This window comes from Zootoca vivipara, chromosome 5 (genome assembly GCF_963506605.1).
Source record: "Zootoca vivipara chromosome 5, rZooViv1.1, whole genome shotgun sequence".
In the NCBI taxonomy this organism is placed as follows: Eukaryota; Metazoa; Chordata; class Lepidosauria; order Squamata; family Lacertidae; genus Zootoca; species Zootoca vivipara.
The window spans coordinates 97,488,319-97,513,424 of NC_083280.1; the positions used below are offsets into that span (position 1 = coordinate 97,488,319).

A 25,106-nucleotide genomic window follows, 5' to 3' on the forward strand; every position below is an offset into this window, starting at 1 on the left:
CTTGCTTGTGAGGATGGAGGGGCGAGTGAGTGAGTGAGTGAGTGGGTGTAGAAACTTGCCTACTGCACAAAATGTAAACGTTGCATTTGCTGCTCCACCCACCCCTTCCTTTGGCCCAGCCGCCCTTGGCAAGTGGCTGCCAGAAGGCTGCCCAGAGGTGGCCCTCAGACCCAAATAGGTTTCCCTGTCGTGGTTTGACTCTTCAGGGGTCAAAGTGTAGAAAGGAAGGAGAAGTGGAGTTCAGCAAAGGCTGAGGTAGAGGCACTTCACTTTTTGCTTCATCCAGGCTGCTGGTCATTTTAAAGTTTTTCATCCCAGGAAAAACACCCATTCTCAGTAACGTGACAAAAGATCTTTGCCAGAAACAGTAAATAGAGGGCAAATAAAGGCTGGAAATTTTGTGCCAGCAACTTCGTGTGGAGGCTGCAAAAAAAGTCGTAATCGTGAGGAGCAGGCATCCTGCAATAATCGCCCAGCACCTAAAAAGCCATTGCTCCTTCGTGTCCTTAGACGAATCCTGGTGAAAGCAAGACATCTGAAGAGAGTGGGGGGAAATGCCCACTGGCCCATTAAATTTAAATTGTATGTATTTTAACCCGTATTTTAATTAACTGTTTTTTTCTTTTACGTTTTATTGTAATTTTATTGGATTTAGCCGCCCTGAGCCCGGTTCTGGTCAGGGAGGGTGGGGTATAAATAAAATATTATTATTATTATTATTATTATTATTATTATTATTAACAAATGGCATGTTACCTTTTTTACGACACTTAGTTTATCTGGAGCGTGGTCAAAGAGGGTATCAAAAGCATCTCGTTCTGGTTTGAGAAAGAGAACAAGGTTTTAACAAATCAATAAACACTTTAGTGAAAATTCACAGAAGCAAGATATGCATGATGACTACTTTTATTCCGTCCTTTTTTTAGGAACCCTTGTAATGGACTCACTGAGCAAGAGGAAAGCCAGTGTCATGTGGTGGTTAGTGGATCAGACTAGGGTGTGGCAGGCCAAGGTTCAATTCACCAGTCAACCATGAAACTCACAGCCTAACTTTCCTCATCAAGTTGTTGTGAGGATGAAATGAGAAGTATGTATGCTACCTTGAGCTTTGTGGAGGAAAGTTGGGATATACTGTAAATGAAATGAATGAATGAATGAAAATAAGCACAGAGTGCAAGCGTAAATAGCCTTCTGAGAAAATGGGATGCAAGAAGACAGAGCAAAAGGAGAACGAGAGAATTGTTTTAATGTGCCACCTTGGACAAAAACATGATTTAGGGCAACTCCTAAATGGTGAGACAAACTAAACAAGAGACAGCATTTGAAATGCAACTGTATTTTACTGCTTTTCGAAACTTGCACACGGATCATTATTATGGGTTTATATTCCGAGTTAAAATCTTGTACTTACCAAATCGACCCATCATCATCCTGCAAATCAGAGTTTTAGAAAATGCTTAGTTAGTGCATTAATAATGGGTTCCTAAGAGCCCACAACTGAATAAGAAAACCCAGGTATCTCCCCACCCCACCCCAGACCAAGATCAATCTTGCTACACAATCTTTTATGAAAGGCAAAATTATTACCCCATAAGGCCAGAGAACAATTTTCTTATATACCACTACCATTATACTAAAATCTGAGCTCCAAGGAGGATGACCAAGGCCGGTGCTAGGGCTTTATGCGCCCTAGGCAAAATCACCTTCTGGCGCGCCCCCGGGCACATGCATCATGACACACGCACAGCGCTGCTGACGCCGCTGCGTCCCCTCCATAGGCGGGAGGAGCGCAAGCCAAAAGTGCAGCGAGCGAGCGAGCGGCGGTGGCAGCAGCAGCACCCATAGCTGAAGGCTTCAGCTACGGGCGCTGTCGCCACTCGCTCGCTACAGCCACTGAGGAGCTCACAACGTCCCCTCCATAGGCAGGAGGAGTGCGAGTGTGCGCCGTGGGAGGGCGGCGGTGGCGCAGGGTATTTGCGGGGCAGGCTGGCCAGCGTCCCCTCCATTTTCGCGCCCTAGGCAACTGCCTAGTTGGCCTAAATGGACGCACCGGCCCTGAGGATGAATTATGGGAATTCCAAGGCCCTGTGCCCCCCGGGGGGGAAGTCAGTGCTGGCCCAAGACGTATTGCTGCCTGAATCAAAGCATCCAAAGCTGGATTGTATCCTTCAGGCATCAAGTTCTGCCTTCTCCTAAATTCTGATGCCTGAATAATTCTCCTTCACTTCACTGTCTGTCTTCCTGGTGCTACTCAATGAATGACGATATATAATTCTGGGCAAGTGCCCCCAGTCCCGAGACAGGTTGCCCACCACTATGACGCAACGTAGATCAGCAGGAGGGCCACTAGATGTATCTTAGCTTTTATTTTCCGTTCATAGAAGGCAACAGAGGCCCAACAGGTCTGTCTGATGCCCCACCTGAACCAAGGGAAGACCCTAGAATATGTCCGCAGAAACGTCTGCAGCACGCACGAGTTCCTTCAAGGCAGAAAACCACTGGAGTACATACTACAATAGGGACCCAGGTGGCGCTGTGGGTTAAACCACTGAGCCTAGGGCTTGCTGATCAGAAGGTCGGCGGTTCAAATCCCTGTGACGGGGTGAGCTCCCGTTGCTTGGTCCCAGCTCCTGCCAACCTAGCAGTTCAAAAGCACGTCAAAATGCAAGTAGATAAATAGGAACCGCTATAGCGGGAAGGTAAACGGCGTTTCCGTGTGCTGCTCTGGTTTGCCAGAAGCGGCTTTGTCATGCTGGCCACATGACCTGGAAGCTATACGCCGGCTCCCTCGGCCAATAATGCGAGATGAGCGCGCAACCCCAGAGTCGGTCACGACTGGACCTAATGGTCAGGGGTCCCTTTACCTTTACCTACTACAAAGGTCTACAAAGGTCCAGATAACTATTTAGTGGGCACAATGGCTGTCCCAGATGATCCCAGGCGAGAACTTTCTGAGCACTCCCCATGAGCGAAGGGTAGGAGAAGGGCTTACTCGGTGGTGGTGGTGAGTTCTTCTGTGACCTGGGCTGTCTGGAGAAGACCTTCCCGCTTCTGGAAGACAGAAAGGAGAATGTTTGTGGCACAACACTAAATTCTGCCTAAATTGTGACTGAAAAGGCTGCTTGCCCCCATCACAAAATCAGGCGTCGGTCATGTAAAAGCAATTAACAGCACCTCAGTGCCCGTTATTTTTTAATTTAAAGTAGAAATGAAAGCTATGGGTGGCAGTCACCCGTCTCTGAAAAGGCCGTCTTCTCTCACAAGCGGAAGAGGCACACCGCAGACATGCATTATCTTTTTTAAAAAAAAACACACCCTTTTTTCTTCAAAGTGACTACATACAACTGAAACAAACAGTTGGTTAAAACAAACAGGAGTTCCTTAACAAGATGACAGCCCTAATTATTAGCTGATGATTCCAGAGGAGAAAGAAAAAGATAAAAGTAGTGTTCCAATTGAAGGCAAAGTCCTTTGTAAGCTCTTCTTCTCTGTCAGAATCTGTATTGGCCCATGGCGAATGACCATACAAAAGCATTCTAAAATATGTGTTCTTTTGCTTCTCTTGAGCAAGAGAAAGCATTCATGCAGGCTCTGAAATCCCCACTTAACCTAAAAGTTGTGCCACCTAGGGGTGCCTTTCTTAAATACTGTACTTTCAAAAGCAACAAGGAGATTGACGCCCTGTTTAAACTACCGTATGTTGTTTCTCCTGACAGGAGTCTCTTCTTTTTCCCTCCTCCAACAAATGGAGATAATCAAGCAGAGGCATCTTTGAAAATCCAAAGGCCAGAAGGCAGCCGCACTCTCCTTTGCCTTCAGCAAAACAATTTCGCCCCACTCCCAAGTGACCACAGCTTTAAATGAAAGACAGGCCTCTGAAGCCAGGGAGATGTATTAATCTCTCACATTCTGTGGAGGGTTTATAGATGCGAGGAAATTGCCCTGCACCCTTGGGGACTTTGCAAAGTTACACCATCAATCTATCGACCGGTGCCGTTTATGGCAAATTGTTTTCTTCTCCCACAACCCCTAAGAAGTAACATCAAGTCACAGAAAACAACCACCGTCGGCAAACGGTTTGTTTAGCATATTACAGCTACAGCTGTTACCAATACAGAAGTTAAAAAAAATCCAAACATAGCACAGACCTTCCTCAATTATGAAATGTATGCAGCTCTTAACAGCCACAGGCAAGAAAAACAGGAGTGCTTCCATGCAGCGATGATTTAGGGGCAACCCAACCCTTGCTTTTCTCTTCCTTGATTCCTGCAGAATCAGAAGAGCCACTTTGCTCCCAGATTTCTGGAATCCAAAAAGCCCTCTGTATCTAAGGCAGGCACCCCCAAACTCGGCCCTCCAGATGTTTTTGGGACTACAACTCCCATCATCCCTAGCTAACAGGACCAATGGTCAGGGATGATGGGAATCATAGTCCCAAAACATCTGGAGGGCCGAGTTTGGGGGTGCCTGATCTAAGGGATCAGATCCCTTTCCCCAGCTGGGAGTGGGTTGTGTGTACAATATTTCCACTGGGACAACACATTTCATAAGTCAATCTTGTAAAGAGGTATCTCTTAAAAAAAGGCTGGCAGCCAAATTACAAGCCCCGGAATGTATAGAAACAAGCAGTTAGAACTGACAGCAATTTGTTAACAATTAAATCAAGTAATTATTTATATTTAAAATGATTCCAACTAGAGAGGAAACTATGAATACCTGTTCTATGTGACTTGTTGACCCTTGAAAAGTGCCCTAATGCCCTGACATCTGGCTCCATGTGCCAGAACAGACAGACCAGCAAATCTCAGGTATGCCTAAGGCAGGGGTGGTTTTAATGGGGAGTGCTAGGAGTTGCTGGACTACAACTCCCATTATCCCTGAACTCTGAGCCACACTGAATGTGGCATCTGGCAGTTGGAGCCCAACACCCTCCTAGTGGTACAGCAATAAAACGGCTAGCACATTTGTGAAACGAAGCTGGGTCTGGTATGGTTTCAAATTGGATGGGAGACTGTCATGTGTCAAGATTCCTGCACTGGAGGGGGTTGGACTAGATGACCCTCTGGATCCCTTTCAACTCTATGATTCTATAACTGTCTAGAAGGCCACAGGTTAGCCACTCCTAATCTGATGGCAGGAGAACATGTGGCCAATAAAGCTAAACCACGACTGCCTACGCTTCCCCATTTCTTCTCAGAGCAATTGTTTATTGTATTATTATTTCACTGACTGATTATCGCTTGACTCTTAAAACAAACCCCAACGCCTCAAAGCAATTTGCAAAAAAGATATAGCAATAAAATTATCAATAAGAATTAAGAACCATTTAAGACTTTCACAAAAGTTAAAACAGCAACAGAGTAAAACCTGATTAAAACGTTCATCAGCTTTCTAGACGTTATTATTTGCAAACCTCCCAAATTAGGTCTAGGCCAGTTCTGCAGCTTGATCCCACCCCCGAGTACTGTTATTCGGCTATGGAGTCCAGACATCTGAGGTGGTATGTGTGTGAGAGAGAGCACTTTAAAGTGTAACCAACTTTCAGAAAACAGGATAACATTTGTAGGAAATACATACATAAGGATTCAGCATGCCCTTACCCTTACAACAACCACTTGCACAGAAACATGTTCAGGAAGTCGGATGGGAGCCCTGAAATGCATCGCCAGAGCTACCAGCAGGTGGAGAATGGACACCAGGTTCTTGCCGTGGATCGCTTGAAGGGAAACACAGATATATTGAGACACGCAAATTTTAAAAGGCAGTTAAGGAAAAACATTTTCCGGGTAAGTTTTGGATCGGTGATCTGGGGTTGATCCTCTGCCTCCAGGGGGCCCCAAGTACCTTGCCTCTCCGCTAAGTCTTCTGCAGAGCCTCTTCTTCAGAGCTGCACATCTTTTCCACTCTAACCCCCCCCCACACCAATGGCAACTGCAAGTTAGCTGGGGGCATCGACAGTAAGAGCTGTTCGGCAGTGGAATTTGCTACCAAGGAGTGTGGTGGAGTCTCCTTCTTTGGAGGTCTTTAAGCAGAGGCTTGACAGGCATATGTCAAGAATGCTTTGATGGTGTTTCCTGCTTGGCAGGGGGTTGGACTGGATGGCCCTTGTGGTCTCTTCCAACTCTATGATTCTATGATTCTATGATCTTTATTCTTCCCCGATTCCTTTTGCCTGCATCACCAGGTCTCTCTCAGGTCATATTCAAACCATATACTGAAAGCGCCATGGGACCACTTTAAACATTCATGGCTTCCCCCGAAGAGTTATGGGACCTGTAGTTTTTCAAGGGTGCCTATTCCCCTCTCCGAGCTACAATTCTCAAGAGGGACTGACTGCTAAACCACTCGAGGAATTGAAAAAAGCAAGTTCGTAGTCAGGGGTACAAAAATATGCTGGAACATACGGGGAACAGCAGATGAAAACTGACCTCAGAATGGTGTCTCAATAAGAGCTTTGAGTGGTCAGTGTGTGGGGCCTCAGGGTCCTGTATGGCAACTTGCTCCTCCCCACGAGTGGCAGAAATCATGCAAAATGAACTAAATGGCACAAATCAAGCCATTTTGCATCATTGACACGAGTTGCAGAATACTGTTTTGCCTTTGCTAACCTGCCCAATGCCAGGGCAGGGGGGAATTCTGTGAACACACCAGCCTGCCTTACGCAGATGTGCGTCTACCTGCCCAGTACTGTCTACTTTGACTGGCAGCAGCTCTCCAGGGTCTCAAGCAAAGATCTTCCCTGGTCTTGCTCTCTGAATGCAAACAAAAGGGGCCTGGCAGTGGAGCAACTCTGCCCCACAACGAACCCAACCCAGACAAGCTTCTTACAGTCAACATTCCACTTGATAGCCCAGCCATGGGGTCGCAGTAAATCGTGGACAGCTTCCAGGACAGTCTGCAGCTTTTGTTTCTGGCCTATTTCTGACTGCGTCACTTCGGCCACGTTCAGCTTACGGCCAGCTAGTTTCTCTGGGTTGGGAAAACAGACAAGCAGAAACGAGATTCTTCAGGTAGTGCAAAAGGGATGGGGAACATGGACCCCCCCCCCTGCAGCCAGTTCCTCACTTGGCCAGATACAAACCCACCAGCTTTTTAAAATTGAAATTTATTTATATTTTAAGGTGGTTATAAGCCACACTTACATTTCAATAAGAATAAAATCAGCAAAAGTATCCACTAAAATCTGATTGGTTAAAAAGAGAAAAATTATTCAAAGGCCTGTCTATAAACAAAGATGGTTTCCAAAACATGTCTGAAAGAAGGGAGGGGTAGCTTCTGCCAAATGCCCAGTGCTAGGGAGTTCCACAGGGCAGGGCCTGCAATACTAAAGGGTTGGCCGCCAGCGGAGGCCAACTAAACCCCAGGGATGGGGGGAACCACCAGGAGTGACCCACCAGAGGATCTCAGTGATCAGGGTGGAGCGCAAGGGATCAGACAGTTCTTAAGGGGTTTGGGCTCCTGCCCAACGGTTAAGCTTCCTGACCAGATACAAGGGCAGCGCCACATAAAGCATATTACAGTAATCAATCATGGACCTCAGGGGTCAGGCTACCACAGACCCAAAACTAAGGCGGTCTCATTCATCTGGCTCACACCACTCAAATCCTGGCTTCATAAACCAGGATCTGCACCTGGAAGCCCCCTTTGCTCACCCCTTTCATGAGAGTCAAGCTTCCCATTATGTGTAAACTGGGAATGATGGTTAAAGGCTTTCAAAGAAGCCAAGAATCGTAAACTGTGGCTTCATGCACTGGCTTGATTCAAAGACATTAACCAAGGAATAGTTAACTGCAACTTCCTGTCTTGTTTCCCTGCTAGCTAATGCAAAGAGAGGAAATGGGCTATGTTCATGGTTGACTGTGCAAGCGCAGACAATGACTTGACTGGATCTAAAGCGATACTCACTGGGCCACTTTGGACATAACGCTAAGCCACAGTTTAGCATTATGAGAACCATCTCTCTCCTCACCTGGCATGGCCACAAGGAGAGACTAAATTTAGAGTCTTGTGCTTCCACTTTTTGATTAATCAAAGCTTGCCAAATCTTGGTTCGGTTTGACAAACCATGGTTAACCTCAAACCATGGTTTGCACAACTGGCTTATCTCAGAAAACATACTGAAGATTGACCAGTTGAAACTATGGATATACTGTAATAGTGAACTACGGTCAATCAAAAATGGAAGCAAAAGTGTACGGTTGCCTCCTTTTCATTAGTCTGAAGTCCAAAACACAGCCCTTTTGTTTTAGCAAAGCCTGCTTTTCCTCAGCGACCAACATGGCTGAGTGGTGATTCAAACCCAGATTCCCCTCGGTCCAGCTCCAGCACTCTGTCCACTGCCCCCTGTCTACAGCAGCAGCAGCTCACCCAAGAGCTTCTGTAGCACCTGCCCGTCATAGACATCCTCCTCAAGCTGCTTGACAATGATTCTTTCTTCAACCAGGACATCATTTATCCAGTCAATTAAAACCTGGGACAATAAAGAAAAAGTATAGATTACTTGGTTGGTCCTAATACATTATTTAGTTTCTATCCTTTTAAGGGGTTGGGGTGAGAAAACCTCAAGTCAAGCAGACTTTTCTGGGAAACTAAGAAATCTATTATGGTGCCAGCTTTCCTGTATTAGATTTAAATTCTTCAGCTGCATCTCACAAAAATAGCACTTTGCAAAACACTTGTAAGCCCCATGCAGGCAAATAAGGATTGTCTGATGTCACTGTGACATCAAGTTACATGTAGGTAGCCATGTTGGTCTGACGTAGTCGAAACAAAATAAAAAAAAATCCTTCCAGAAGCACCTTAGAGATCAACTAAGTTTGTCATTGGTATGAGCTTTCGTGTGCATGCACACTTCTTCAGATACACTGAAGCAGAAGTCCTCAGGCGCTTATACATAGTCAGATGGGGGGGGGAGGTATTACTCAGAATGGCAGAGAGTGAGGACTGCCACTTTTTCCTGTAGACCATTTGCAGTCGTTAACGGTCATCAACAGCTATGAGTCTGTCAATCACCCACTCCCTCCACCCTTCTGAGTAATACCTCCCCCCCCCACCATCTGACTATATATAAGTGTCTGCTTCAGTGTATCTGAAGAAGTGTGCATGCACACGAAAGCTCATACCTATGACAAACTTAGTTGGTCTCTAAGGTGCTGCTGGAAGGAATTTTTTTTTATTTTGTTTCGACTGTGACATCAATTGATTGACAGGTTAGCTCCACCCACCAGTCAGAACTTAGCCCACAAAAGGTGGGGAGATAGCAATCTGGCTCACCAACTAGATCTAGTTCCTCATCCCTGACCTATACCCTAGAGAACCAACTAAAAATATCAGTATCAGCCAAGCAAATGGACAAACTGGGAATTTACTTTACTCGGTACAGTATATAAATGCTACTTGTGGATTAACAGATGTAAACAAAAGAAAGCTTATGTGTGGCTAAGTTATGGCTCTGCAAAGAGAGAAGATTTTTCAGGCAAGGTGATTTTCCAGTCCTGAAGTTCTGTAAATTACGGGGGTGTGCATAATTTTAAAACCAACATACATTGGAAGATCCAAAACGATTTGCAAAGCCATTGTGCACTACAGAACTTAATTCAAGATGCATTCCATTGACTGCCACCAGATCGTTCAAACTAGTCTAAGCTATTTAATTAAAAATGATCATATTATTCCATCTGAGCTACCTTCCAAGTTATGGGGAAACTTGCAAGTCAGCTATGACTGATAACCCCAGGGAGATCTTCCTTTAGCCCAGTAAGAAGATAATTCTCTTTCTGTTCTGCACTTGATTCTACAGTTGGTCTTGCCCAAAGCTATGACAGTTAATGTTTTAATCATTTCCAAACACGCACAGTGCCTGCAGCTCTGAATCTACCACCCACATGCTTCCTCGGGTGACAAGACTTAAGCTGCATTTTCTGGGACTTTGCTTTAGAAGAGGTCACCACCAGATATCAATAGCTTCATTACTCCAGTACGTTTCCGAGCACAATTCAAAGTGTTGGTGCTGACCTTTAAAGCCCTAAATGGCCTCGGTCCAGTATACCTGAAGGAGTGTCTCCACTTCCATCATTCTGCCCGGACACTGAGGTCCAGCACCGAGGGCCTTCTGGCGGTTCCCTCGTTGCGAGAAGCCAAGTTGCAGGGAACTAGGCAGAGGGCCTTCTCGGTGGTGGCGCCTGCCCTGTGGAACGCCCTCCCAACAGATGTCAAAAAGGAAAACAACTACCAGACTTTTAGAAGACATCTGAAGGCAGCTTTTAATGTTTAATAGATTATTGTGTTTTATTTTTCTGTTGGAAGCCGCCCAGAGTGGCTGGGGAAACCCAGCCAGATGGGCGGGGTATAAATAATAAATTATTATTATTATTATTATTACTCAGGACACACTTTTATCTCCAACTTGATGGTGACTCCTTCTGTGGAACCAAAGTCACAGAGAATGATTCACAGAAATGCTGTGACTTTCCTGCCTGTGCAGTTTTGTTTTGTAATGGGGGGGGGGGGACACATTAAAAATGTGATTTCCCAGCCTGCATTGAATCGGAAAGGGTACCGTCCTTTCTACCACCTCCAGGCAGGCAGCAGCAGCTGCAAATCCAGCCAGTTTCCCACTCCAATTTGGAAAAGTGTGTGTGTTCTTGCAGCAAAGAAAGGCAAAGCTACTAATCAATGAAGCCCTTACCTTGATGAGTTCTTTAAATTTGGCTTCCTCCTTTGAGTTGGGATCAATCATGGTGCGTTCTTCATTCTCCTCTGCCAGTTTGGAAGAGAAGCGCAGAGTTAGAGCCATCAGGGGACACACACACAGACAAGCACACTGCCTTGGAGACGAGTTCTCAAAAGCCAGATGCGGCCTGATTCATGAGCGGAAGAACCCAGTCATGGTACAAAGTTAGAAGCAGGATCAAGCCATCACGGGGGACGTGGCATGGCTAAGGGTGCGAGATCACACAGGGCTAGTTTCCTCAAAGTTAAACTGGCCACACCCTTTTGTGAACAGGCCTTTCGATCACACGGCCTGCAACACAGTGACCTGACCCTTCTAGTCCTCAAGGCACAGCTCCTCAGAGTGGCAAGTGGGTGATCAGTTCCCTTTTTCATCATCCAGCCTTTCCTTTGTTGTCTTAAGATGGCAGAGAGTGAGGACTGCCACTCTGCTCCAATGGAAAACTTACCGTGTCAGTGGACTTGGGAGTCCTATAATAAACTCACAAAGCATGTTTTATTTTCTGTACAGTCAAACCTTGGTTCCCGAGCGGCTTAGCTGCTGAACAAATTGGCTCCCGAATGCTGCCAACCTGGAAGTGAGTGTTCCGGTTTGCAAACATTTTTCGGAAGCCGAACATCCGACACAGCTTCCGCTTGAGTGCAGGAAGCTCCTGCAGCCAATCGGAAGCCATGCCTTGGTTTTTGAACCATTTCGGGAGTCGAACGGACTCCCAGGACAGGTTAAGTTCGAGAACCACAGTACCACTGTATTTGGTTGTCCTCACAAAAGTCTTGTGGAGTGGGTTACTAAGATTTTTGTTTCTTTTTTAAAAAAGAAGAAGAGGCAAAAGAAGAAAGGAGGAGGAGGAGGAGGAGGAGACGAAAAAGAAAAAGAAAAAAGGGTGAGAGTAAATCTGCCTGAAGGCACCCTCTCAATACCATGGCTAATAAACATACCCCTGGACACAGTGGCTCCAATTCAGAGGCTGTCACACAATAAGCCTGGTGTTGCCCCATGGCTGAGGATTGAGGGCTGCAGCTGGATGCTGAAACAGGGTGCCAAGGGGCCTCCCCTTCCCCACTCTGCAGTGCAGATATAGCAAAATGCAGAAGCCAAGGGGCACATACCATTCCCAAACCTGGGTGGGGTTCGCACAAGGAAGGCTTCCTTCAACGCTTAAGCCTTGCTTTTGCTAAAATGTGTTTTCTTTTTCTTGCCAGGAAATCCGAGCAAGTACTTTGAATCAAATGGCAGTGGACTATAAAGGTGACTCATTAATTTGATTAAACTCAAAGTAAGTGTAATTCCCGGGTGTGTATTTTAACTCTGTTCTTATGTTAATTAAATGTATACTTATCCATGTTTTGCAACGGTCTGTGGGGATGAGCAAGAAATATTTGCTGTATCATAGAATATGCTTCCCAGAGAGGTCCATAAATGCGTATCTCTTTCTTTTTTAAAAAAGAAGAGGGCACAAGGCATTGTTCTAGCAGACTCATTTGGTTGATATCCTTACGCTGCTGAATCTATTCAGAGTTACAGTCCTACCTTGGGTTGCGAACGTGATCCGTGCAGGAGGCACATTTGCAACCTGCAGCGTTCGCAGCCTGAAGCGCCGCATCTGAGCACACACGTGATGCGATTCAGCACTTCTGCGTGTGACATCATTTCGCGCTTCTGCACATGCACGAGAGCCGAAACCCGGAAGTAACCCGTTCTGGTATTTCCGGGTTCAGCGCAGTCCGCAACCTGAAAACGCGCAACCCACAGCGTTCGTAACCCAAGGTATGACTGTATATGAGTGGGCCCTGCAGCAAAATGTTGCAGTGTTTTCCTGACATGCGTGTGTTATCTGGGGGACAGGGAGTTCGCACCAGAGACAAGATTTCCTACTCTATCTTGGAATGTCATGTGCACTTTTTCTGAACATTTAAAAGTGCAATCAGTCTGTAAGTCACTGGAGCACAAGGCTATGTCAAGCAACTGGTTACTGTATTTGGTCTGGCCTGGGAGGCAATATAAGAAACCCCATCTCTCACCTGAAAAAAACAACAACACTGAACTGCATCTTAGGGCTGAAAGCGACTGTCTCTTGGCACAGCCCTCCAGCCTGCAACAGAGGTGTGCCAACTAACCATGCAGCATTTATTGATTTATCTATCTATGTAAAGTGCTTACTGCATATGCCACCACACTAATTAAATTAACACCAAGTTAATGCGCAACAAAACAACAGTACAACATCCAGCATGCAAAAGAAGCAACCTAACTTATCACAATTCACAATAGTGATGGACTGTTCAGCTGGGCCAGGGAAAACTTAAACTGAAAGGGTGGTTGTAGATGCTTCTCCCCAAAAATGGGAGATAAGAGTCATGAATAACAATGCAGAGGTGTAACACACTCAGGGGGCACAACACTGCAGGGGTGTCGTAAGTCAACTCTTCTGCAGTAACTGCCCCGTTTGCATTTGGTTTGGAGTTTGCATTAGCAGGCAGTGCTACGCGCTTTTATTTTTTAAATCGCTTTACATTAAATAGGAACCGGGGTGCAAAGAAAAGGCGTGTTGCTCTTTTGCCACTACTACGGTAGTGTTTTGAGAGCGAGTGGGATGAGCACACAGTTGCCCAATCCCAGCCAGATTGAAATCCTGGATTTCTCCATCGGCGTCACTCTGCTCCTTTTGGGAAACATTTAAAAAGAGTTTCTCCAGCGTGAACCAGGAAGTGACCTCCCCAGACAATAGTTTTTCTCTCTCCTCCTGTTCCCGTCACTCCATGGTATTGTCAGGGCCCCTGATTCTCAGGCAGCGTTCAGACATTACATTAGCTTTCCTGGTTGCAATGCTAGCACTCCCGTCCCAGTCAAGAATGTTGATTGTGGAAATGCAGTGCTTTCTCACTGCCATGCAGTGCTGAATTTTAAAATGAGGGAAATAACTGCATGCTGGGACTCCACCCCAGATGATGGAAAAGACAGGGAGGCTGCACCACAAAACTCCAGCCCTTCACTGGGACTCTTCCAGATGGATGATGTCAAGCCCCTGATCCCTCTGTTCTCCCCCTCACAGTAACTGAAGCTCTTTTGTTTAGATCTCTTAATCCACAAGTAGCATTTTTATACTGTACCGAGTAAAGTATCTTCCGGGTGCAGATCCGGGACAGCAGGGGACATCGGCGCATTGATGGCATTTTTACCCTCTTCTTGCAGGTCAGTCACTGGAAAAAAGGGGAAACCCAACAGACATTAGTAAATGCACAGTTTGTCCATTTGCTTCACTTTTATCCAGAGTAGAGCCAAACATTCCTTGAGTTCATTTTTGCACTGGAATGCAATTGCTTTAGTGAATAGCTCCCCTGCTCACACAAACACACACACTCTCTCTTTTGTGGCTGTGTAAACACAAGGCATTTAAAGCACATCCCCCCACCTGCAAAGAACCCTGGGAACTGTAGTGTACCCCCCCCCCACACACACAGAGCTGCCATTCCCAGTATCCTTAACAAACTACAATTCATGGGATTTGGGGGTGCTGGGAATGTGCTTTAAGTGTCTGGTGTGTACACAGCCAGAGACTATTCCCCCTCACATGACCCGGAGCCATCAGATGACGCACTGGAGAGATGATGTCACAACACACAAGGTAGTCAGGGCAAATGAAGCTCCTTTTGAGCGAGGTGACGAGTACGTGCAATTTAGCAGTTCTTTAGTAAACACCAAGTTGACTTACCTACCACATAAGACTCAGTTGTACAGCTGCAAATAAAACATTTTAAGTGTGTTTTAACTGCAATATACAATGAGACACTAGATGGCAATGGTGAGCCTTATGGAAAATGTATTTTTTTAAAATGCTTTTTTTAAAAAAAATATTTTTATATGTATCTAGATTCCACCTGGAACTAAGATAGGGAAAAACTTGAGGACATCACAGCACATGGTTTCATAGCCACTTGCAATTATTACAGATGGGTGGGCTCACAGGAGCCACTTCCTAAGGGCCATGGGGGCTTTGGCCCCCACAATAAAATATTTGATAGTGTGTGCACTGCATCATGTGATGCAGGGCAGAGCTTACCTTGGTCCCCACAATATTCTATTCAAGTTGGCACCCCTGGGCAGGGTACAAACAAACCAATAAAAGTAGTTTGCCATTGTTAGTGACAACTATGTGTCATCCAGGGTAGATAAAAATCAATGATTTTTTTGATTTTAATCGATTTTTTTTATTTAAATCGGATTTTTTAAAATAAAATGCTTTTTGAGGAAAATATATTACCATCCAAAGGTTATTCCACCATGAAATAAAGATTAGTTTTTTAATTATGTAGAATAATGTTGTATATGTTTAATTTTTGGGGTAAATAAATTCCATTAATCCATTCACAATGTCATGCTCTTCCAGAGGTTTTTGTAAGATTATTGGGCAGTTTCTCTGCCTACAAGATATTATCACAGACGCATGGTTTACTTTTGCAGTTCTCAAAACTGAATTTGACTCAACAGAGATCACATGCCTCTTCTTCACAGCAAAAATGTTATAACATGAACAGAGTTGAGAAAAAGACCTTAATCCTATTGTTCTACAAACCTATGAATACAGAATCAACCCCTTCAGTGCTAAGTTTCAAGAAGTTCAGTGAATAGAATAGAAACAGTATTTTTCTGATTGTTTGGAGTGGACAGTATTTAAGTTTTTCATGTGTAGGCTGGGCTGACAGTCTAAGTTTCTTAAAATATATATATTGTTTTTGTTTAGCCAAATTAGTTAACAAACATGGATGTTTGTTTAAGCAAATAACATGTGCTGTAATGTTATTGTTTCAGTTGAATAAATCTATTTAAATTGTTATTATTAAGGTAATGATTATTTTTCTCCTTCCTAAGTACAACAGTAAAGTTGTCCAAATATGAATGATTAACCTATTAAACTGGGGATAAAAAACTAATATGAAAAGTTGTTATTCTAAAAATCTTCATCTACTTGCATATTGAAGTTATAACAGCAAGAATTAGTCTTTATGTAGAAAACTATGATTTAAATCAAGCCTTACTGACTAGTGATTTAAATCGTGATTTAAATCAGTTTGATTTAAATCAAATCCACCCTGGTGTCATCACATCTAGTTCTGTAGTAAGGCAATTAAAACATACAAGAAAGTGTGTTTTTGCTATGTTTTGAGCAGTTCTTGTTTTTATTGGTTACAGGTAGGTAGCCGTGTTGGTCTGGGTCGAAGTAAAATAAAAAAATTCCTTCAGTAGCACCTTAAAGAACAACTAAGTATTTATTTTGGTATGAGCTTTCGTGTGCATGCACACTTCTTCAGATACACTGAAATAGGAGTCCCCAGGCGCTTATGTAGAGAAGGGGTGGGGAGGGGTGGGGATGGGGAGGGGGGATCACTCAGAAGGGTGGTGGAAGTGGGTGATTGACTGATAGCTGTTGATGACCGAAAACGACTGCAATTCAGCAACTTCTCTTTCCAGTCTATTTCAATCTCCCAGGACATTCTATACAAGATCTCAAAGTAGCTGTCTTACTACAAAAGAATTTCAGAAATAGACTGGAAAGAGAAGTTGCTGAATTACAACTTATCACCAAGCTCAAAACCATGGAGGGACCTGGTTTGAACAGAGACATTGGATTCTTATCTCATTATACATGATAAAGCGATCTTCAGCCATCTCCAACCTTGCTTTTTCATGCAAAACCATTTGCAGTCGTTTTCGGTCATCAACAGCTATCAGTCAGTCAATCACCCACTTCCACCACCCTTCTGAGTGATACCCCCACCCCACCCCATCCCCACCCCTTCTCTACATAAGCGCCTGGGGACTCCTATTTCAGTGTATCTGAAGAAGTGTGCATGCACACGAAAGCTCATACCAAAATAAAAACTTAGTTGGTCTTTAAGGTGCTACTGAAGGAATTTTTTTATTTTGTTTTCATCGGTAAGCCACCTTGAGTCTCACCAGGGAGTAAGGGTGTGTATATATATATATCTGTGTGTATAGTGTACAATATCATTTGCCACAGAACTATACACCTCAAAACACATGGAAGTAGGGAAATTGCTCAGTTTTCTATGTTACTTTTAACTGTTTCTATTGTATCTTATACATCTGCATGAGATCTGTGTGCAGGAGGTGATAAGGAGCTGGGTAATTTTAAAGTGTCCCACGTCACAAATCACCTCCTTCTCCCTGGGAGGCCTGCTTTCCACCTGCAGGTTGATTTTTCAGCATGGCAGCCCCTTCAAACAAGCCATTCTTTCTCATGCATTCTGGATCAGTGCAGTGGGTGGACTGTTCCACATGCTCACCTGAAAGTGCCTTTTAAAAGAAAGATATTTAGCAGAAGGGCAGAGTGAGAGCGATTATGAAAACCCCACTTTCCATACTTAAAAAATGCTTACAAGTTCTATAGACCTTCAGGCTGAAGTGAAGACAGTGTTCAAAACTCCCATTGTTCTAGGCCAGTGATGGCGAACCTATGCCGCGTGTGTCAGACGTGACACGCAGAGCCCTCACTGCTGGCACGCGCCCCATCGGCCCATTGTTTCCCCCCTCCATTTGTTCTCCAGATCCTTTTTGTTGTTGTTGTTGCTGGTAGCCAGAGATTGGTTTTTTAACCCTTTCTGTGCTGTTTTTTTCTGGCGTTTGGGAGACTATGATTGGGTGTAACAGCGTTCGTTTTTTAACCCGTTCTGTTTTGGGTTTTTTTGGCACTTTGGCAGATTATGCCGGTGCTGCGTGTTAGTTCCAGCGAATGTATTATTTTTCATTTATTTCTGTTCTCTCCCCCCCCCCAAAAAAGCGCAGCAGCTTTTGGGCACCCCCCCAAAAAAGCAAAGCAGCTTTTGCACACACACCCCAAAAAAACCTCCAAAACTTTGGTCAGCATCTCTCCCCAAAAAGCTCAACAACTCTGGGCACTTTGTGATAAATTGTCACGGTCCGGTTGGCAGGCGTCAGGACCAGAGGCAAGATGGAGGTGCAGAAGCAGGAACAGGTGCAGGGCTGAGGGTCCAGTAGCAGGCAGTCGCAGGGTCAAGGAGCAAGGCAGAGACGAAGGTCCAAGGAGCAAGAAGCAAGGCGAAAGCTCAAGGAACAAGAAGCAAGGCGAAGGTCCAAGGGTCGAGGAGCAAGGCGAAGGCAAAGCAAGGGTCCAAGGGTCGAGGATCCAGGCGTCGGCAAGGGTCCAAGGAACAAGGAGCAAGGCGAAGGCTCAAGGAACAAGGAGCAAGGCGAAGGTCCAAGGGTCGAGGATTCAGGCGTCGGCAAGGCAAGGGTCCACGGAGCAAGAATCAATGCGTCGGCAAGGCAAGGGTCCAAGGAGCAAGGATCAAGATGTCAGCAAGGCAAGGGTCCACGGAGCAAGAATCAAGGCATCGGCAAGGCAAGGGTCCACGGAGCAAGGATCAAGAGGCCAGATGCAACCAGGCAGGGAAAGCGTTGCTGTGGCAAAGAGCTGAAGGGAAATGCTGGGCTTTTATCCCTCCCAGCTCCTGCCACCAGGTGCAGTGAGATCTCAAGTGGCCTCACCTGGGTGACTAATCCTTGCCTCTCCAGCACAAGCTGAGGTCTTCACCTGTGTGGCCACGCCTTGCTTCTCCAGCACAAGCTGAGGCAGGCCCCAGTCCTGCAAAGCACTACAGCCCCCAGAGCCTGACTCCTGCCCATACTCCTGACATAAATAAGGGTTTTTTGGTTTGGTTAAATAATTAGTTTTGGGTTTATTAAAAACAGTTATATATTACAATTATACATTTTTGTTATTTAAACTATGAATATCGCGAAATTATGGTTCTTTTCTCGAAGTGACACACCACCCAAGTTATGCTCGTTTTTTTGGCGAAGTTTGACACTCCAAGCTCAAAAGGTTGCCCATCACTGTTCTAGGCGCATTTTGCGACAGGGAATTTCATTAGCGCAAGACGTTTCTGAGCTCTGGGCACAGTTTTCAGATTAAAACTGCAGAGGGGAAGGAAAGGAGGACCTTTTTCTGCCTCCACACTTCCAGCTACTCTCTGAAGACTGGAGAAGAGTCCCTCTTAAGAATATTAGGGGGGGGGTGGGCTGGGGAAGGACCAGACTGTGTGAAAAATGAACATAAGGTTTTGGCTTAAGTTCTTTCATTTTAAGCTTTGTATTCTTGTTATAAAAAGTGTGCCCAGACATTCGGTTGTTGCACCCGTAACCTCCACGCTTTCTAACTCTGAGTGAAGAAGGCAAAAGTCTCCTAGGATCCTCGGCAGAGTGGGAAGGGGAGAGAGAACATTAGCTGTCAAGTGCTCACAGTGATTTGTACTTCACACCAAAGGCATTATTTGCTGCCCTAAATAGCACAAGCTGAATAAGGAGATTTAAATGGGGAAACAAGAGAGACTTTAGTTGGCCCATATAATGAGGCACACAGCCAGGTATGAGTCCGGCAAGCTCGTTGCTTTAAAATTTTAAAAGTAAAGAACTACCTACTCCTCTGAGTGGTGCAGCAATAAAACTGCCAGCACATTTACAAAGGTATGGTTTCAAATTGGATGTTGAGATTGGTGCATTGCAGTGTGTTGAACTAAATGACCCTCGGGAGTCTCTTCCAAGTCTACAATTGTGTGTTTCCGTTTCTATGTTCAAACATCCACTCAGCTCTAACCTTCCTCTCCCAAATTCTGGACACTGGAGGGGGTCAGTGAGCAAATGCACCCTCTTTTTCCTGCTGTTGGGTTACTCGGGAGCAGAGAACATCTCCAACAATAATGGAACACCTCCATTGGCCCACATGCTGAATGGATGAGAATTATAATTCTTATAACAGACACGCAACGTTTGGGCTCCAGGGGATAAGCGTACAATGATTTAACAGCAGGTTTCCTACTCAAATGTGAGCTCATTCCAAATTATGGCAGGATATGAAGCATATCTGGATTCCTCAAGAATGAGGCACAGACCACAAAGCCAATCCTGCACTTTGCATGTGGGCCTTTAAAAATCCACTGAACCTTGAAATGGCTTGCCAGATGAAGTTTGCAATTGGGGGTTCTGAATGAAATGAAGCTCCTTGTTTCTACAGCATATTTTTGCTAAAGGAACAGAAGCAAAATCGCCAACTAACTATGATTTTATGGCACTGGTCAGTAAAACTGCATCCTGGCATGGAACCAGTAAAGGGGTTGTTTCTGTATTCATAGGTTTGTAGAACAATAGGATTAAGGTCTTTTTCTCAACTCAATTAATTCTCAACTTTATTTCATGATGGAATAACCTTTGGATGGAAATATATTTTCCTCAAAAAGCATTTTATTTAAAAAAATCCGATTTAAATCAAAAAAATCGATTTAAATAAAAAAAATCCGATTTTTTAATATATTTTTTTAAAAAATCATTGATTTTTATCCACCCTGTTAAGGGGTATCAAAATTGAGACATGGCTGGAAAGTGGAAATGTAGTTGCATGGTATTGTGCAACAGCTAGGAAATTGGGGAGGCAGCAGGGGACGAAGAAGGGAGAGTGGTGGATAGGTGGTGAAAGAGTAGGAATGGGGTGAGGAGTAACAATGGATGTTATTTTCTGACTGATCAAGATGGCCCAAAACTGGAACGACCTATGGAACTGGCTGATTCATCCAGGGGAGTCCAGGGGGGGGGGGCTGAATTAGATTTAAGTGTTTAAATGTTATTATGATAAAAGAAATAATATTTGAATGTATGGAAAAAATTGGGTATAAATTTGAGGCTAAGGGGAGAAAGAGAGGATAGTAGGATGGGAAAATAAATTTAGATTTGGATTAAGATAAATTATGGGTGGAAGATAGTCGATGCTTTTAAGAATAGAAATAGTTGTGAGATAATGAAAAATGTGTTAAATGATTTAAGATAATAAATGAAAATTGCTAAATTTGGAGTTAAAAACAGACCCAGTGCCAGGGGAATCGAGGAAGTCTACAATGTTAATTAAAATGTTAGAACTGATGTGTTTTTCTTTTTCATGTTTTAATTCCTTTTTTTTGTGAATTTTTGTAATTTGTGATGTTAGAAAATCAATAAATATTATTGGGGGGGGACAACTGCTGCAAACGTGATCATCACACCATGACGATGCGTGTTTCATATTTAAACTGGTCCAACACCAGTGATATCTCTGCACTTGGACAGACTCGCACACACAACTCTAGTTAACCTGAAGTGTTGTTGTTGTGCAGACAGAGCCAACCTAGCGCCACCGCGCCACCGCAAAGCATGCTCCCAGGCTCATAATACAGCACATTTTGATACAGCCGTTCTCAGCAAGCTCATTTTCTGTTGTTGAAACCAATGGTCCTGGTTTCTCTTTCCCTTCAATTATTTGTGATCTCTGGGACAGATCCTGTCCTGCATTTCCCAAACACCCCCATGGACTCTGAAGCTGGCAGAGGAACTAAAATGTGGAACTAAAAATAAATCGTGCACAATAATCCTCCCCATTCTGCAATTCAACAAAGAGCTGGCAGGTGTGGGGGGGGAGAGAGAAAGAGAAAGAATATGCCCTGTCCTTAATTTTATTTTTTATTTTTAAATCCCACTTGCCAAGACTGCTGAGCTGTGCTCTATTTCTGAACTAAACACTAAGCTTGGCAAGTGAAGAAAACTCCCAAACCTCATCACATTACCACTTGCTCTGGGACGGAAAACCTAAGCTCACCGCCAGGAAATAGTCCTCTTCCATGCAGGTAGTTCTTAAAGGTTTTTTTTGGGGGGGGGGTGTTAGTGGAGAGTCACACATTTTCCTACCTCCCGTTTTCTTGCGTTTTTTACAAAGCAGGCCTGCCATTCCAGCCCCTTGGGATGCAAGGCTACGTATTGCTTCCAGACCAGCCTTGGACAGTCCCAACTATTTAAAAGGGAGGGAGGCAGATGGACACAGGAACTGACCTGCAAGCCCTGGGTTAATTTGGTCGCAGTGACATGGGAGGAGACGGTTGGGCAGCAGCCGTTGTGAGGGGTGGAAAAAGCACATGGCATGGCAGAGAGAAACTCAACAGGCTGCCAGCGCCACAGCCAAATCCTCCGCCACTTGCTCCGAGCCTGAACAGAGGAAGGAGGCCCTTCTCCTCTTGCTGCCGGTTTGTGAGCCCGCCTGGTAAGTCATGTGGAGAGCCTGGCTCTGAGCATTGCAAAGACCTCTGGGGTGCAGGAGCGCCTCTGCAACTGCCCCACATCACACTTTCACCTCCGTGGGATTTCCGGGCACAAAAAACTGAGAGGAGGGTGTGCCTTTACTACAAGAGTCCCTCCATTCCCCAGACACAGCAACCCCTTTACACCCCACCCACATGCACTGAGATTTCAACCATTTGCTGTAGGAGAAACCAACTTTTTATTCATTGATTCATTCACTGCATTTATCTCTCACTTTTTTTCTCCGAGGAGCTCAAGGTGGTGTACAAAGTCCACCCCTTCTCCTTCAATCCCGGCAACAACCCTGTGAGGTAGGTTAGGCTGAGGGACGGTGGCCCCCAAGGTGGGGAATGAATGAATGAATCTTTATTTGTGTCAGCCATCGGCCAAAGCAATAAACCAATACGATATACAAAGACTAAAAACAAAAATAAAAAGTATACATTTTAGGGTTTGGGGCCATGTGGGGATTTGAACCCTGGTCTGCCAGGTTCTAGTCCATCCCTCTAACTATTACACCACTCAAGGGCACCAACCTACTCTCTGCCCCAGGTGTTCCCCAGTGGAAGGAGGAGGTTCAGCACCCTCTAGACCAGGGCTCCCCAGACTTACCCGGCTGTGGGCCGGTGCCCGCCGCACCAATCGCGCGGCGGGCCGGAGGGCGGGGGAGTGTGCGCCCGTGCACATGCGCACACACACTTACTGGAGCGGTGGCGCGCTTCCAGGTCGGAAAAATCACTGAAAATCGTTTGTGCGCATGCGTTTGGGCCTCCCCTGACCCGGAAGTGCACCAGAAATGACCTCTTCTGGGTCGGGAGAGGCCCATATGCATGCGCACAAACAATTTTCGGCGATTTCCCCCGATCTGGAACTGCGCTGCCGCGCTGCGCGCCGTAAGAGCGGGCGGCGGCAGCGGGCGGCGGGGGTCGTCGCGGGCCGGATTGGGAGGCCAATTGGGCCGCATCTGGCCCACAGGCCGTAGTCTGGGGACCCCTGCTCTAGACCAAGTTCAAGTTTACAGCCTACTTATTCTGTCACACAGAATTTTGTGGGACCCCTTAGGAACTGAGCCGGCTCCTTCCCTCCGCCCCGGCCAGCCTGGTCCATGGTCTGAAGTCATAGGACTTGGAGTCCAACAACATCTGGAGGTTGACATGTTGATGACACCAGCAATTGTCTCTTGGAGATCAATTTTAAATAGTTTTAACATTGTACGCTGCCCTGGAAATATTTCCATTGAAGGGCAATATTTTTTATTTTAAAAATGAATAGATAATAAAATTGTTTGCCATCACCACCTCACCAGGCTCCAATAACAGATGGATAAAGGAATGACAGTCATGGGGCAATAGTTATGGTTCCTTCCTCTCTATGTTAACATAACAGCTCAGCAAGAATCCACAGGGACGGCTACATAGGAATTACCCCTCAGGCATCGTTAATATGAGAGCATGTGAAGAGACTGGACAGCTCAGTTGGCTACAGTGTGCTGCTGATAACCCCAAGGTTGCAGGTTCAATCCCCAGATGGGATGGCTGCCTATTCCTGCATTGCAGGGGGTTGGACTAGCTGATGCTCAGGGTCCCTTCCAACGCTACCATTCTATGTTTAAAATTTGCTTTTAACCCCTTCCCCCTTTTTAATCACACCTTACAAAATACTCTTGGATAAACGAGTTGCAATTTCCCTGTCTACAGCAGACAAAAAACCCCTAAGTTCATAGCCAGCAGCACCTTGAAGTTCGCTGCAGCCACTTTCTAAATCCTAACAATCGAGTTTCTTCTTAATGGCAATCAGTAGTCTGGCTGCTTGGAAAAAGAAGCCGGATGATAACTGCTATTTAATTTTAGCTGCAGTTATTTCTGATCCAAGGTCTGAACCTCACAGTATTGGAAAACAGCAGCTGTCATGATGATGTTGAATAGAGCAGCTAATTATGGGACAGAAGACACAGTATCTTCCGCCTAAGTGAAGCCACAATGGTTCACTGCCCGGCTTTTAGGAGAGCATAAAGGATAGTGGCAGCCCTCTTGGACCTTCCTGGCCGTGTCAAAGACAGTCTTGCAAAGAGGTCCCTCAAACTAACCAGCCCTCTGTTGGGTTCTCTTCCAGCCCACCTGCTGGCATGTGTCAGTCATTTCTGGCAGACATGACCAGCTCATCTCCCGTTTCAAAAGCTTCCCACTCTGGTCACCTGGAGATTTTTACTCCTTGCAGGTAACCAGAAGGATTGAGATTTTTACAAACAGTAAATCCAATCGACTGACAACCTTTGCCCCATTTTTTCTCCATTTGTAGAATGGAAACAGGTCCCACCTCCATCCTGGAGAGACTTTGCAATTTGGGTACATGAGCGACAGCCAGTGCAGTTTCTGTGCTTCTTTGTACCTTTTTGTCTGTCCAAATTGGCTGGCCATTGTTTCCAAAGCGCTTTGAGATCCTGGAGTGAATGATATGGAGCTTCCTCCAAGAACCGCTACTCTCTCCAGGAAGAGCTACATCCACTGGGAAGACTCACTTATTTGTATGTGGATTGAAGGTCAAGGCATAACGATGACAGAGGGCTATATACATATAATTTTGTGTTTTATTATGATTATTACTATTATTGTTTAGTCGTTTAGTTGTGTCTGACTCTTCGTGACCCCATGGACCAGAGCACGCCAGGCACTCCTGTCTTGCACTGCCTCCCGCAGTTTGGTCAAACTCATGTTCAGAGCTTTGAGAACACTGTCCAACCATCTCATCCTCTGTCACCATCTCATCCTCCTAGTGCCCTCAATCGTTCCCAACATCAGGGTCTTTTCCAGGGAGTCTTCTCTTCTCATGAGGTGGCCAAAGTATTGGAGCCTCAGCTTCAGGATCTGTCCTTCCAGTGAGCACTCAGGGCTGATTTCCTTCAGAATGGATAGGTTTGATCTTCTTGCAGTCCATGGGACTCTCAAGAATCTCCTCCACCACCATAATTCAAAAGCATCCATTCTTCGGTGATCAGCCTTCTTTATGGTCCAGCTCTCACTTCCATACATCATAGCTTTAACTATACGGACCTTTGTCGGCAAGGTGATGTCTCTGCTTTTTAAGATGCTGTCTAGGTTTGTCATTGCTTTTCTCCCAAGAAGCAGGCATCTTTTAATTTCGTGACTGCTGTCACCATCTGCAGTGATCAAGGAGCCCAGGAAAATAAAATCTCTCATTGCCTCCATTTCTTCCCCTTCTATTTGCCAGGAGGTGATGG

General features: G+C 45.2%; 1 protein-coding gene across 3 annotated transcripts in view; it reads right to left on the reverse strand.

The window, feature by feature from the left end:
* The window catches only part of PARVB (parvin beta), a 45,966-nt gene that overhangs the window by 10,452 nt on the left and 10,408 nt on the right, over positions 1-25,106 (reverse strand). For 2 of the 3 annotated variants that reach the window (XM_035137882.2, XM_060275187.1), the window contains exons 2-9: positions 13,843-13,932; positions 10,688-10,758; positions 8,368-8,470; positions 6,829-6,969; positions 5,601-5,716; positions 2,993-3,051; positions 1,412-1,431; positions 757-818 (exon numbers count right to left, since the gene is read on the reverse strand). In XM_035137882.2, coding sequence (XP_034993773.1) covers positions 757-818; positions 1,412-1,431; positions 2,993-3,051; positions 5,601-5,716; positions 6,829-6,969; positions 8,368-8,470; positions 10,688-10,758; positions 13,843-13,932 — 662 coding nt within the window. Of the gene's footprint in view, positions 1-756; positions 819-1,411; positions 1,432-2,992; positions 3,052-5,600; positions 5,717-6,828; positions 6,970-8,367; positions 8,471-10,687; positions 10,759-13,842; positions 13,933-21,481; positions 22,265-25,106 lie in introns of those variants that run through there. The other variant, XM_035137883.2, reaches the window with a different exon arrangement.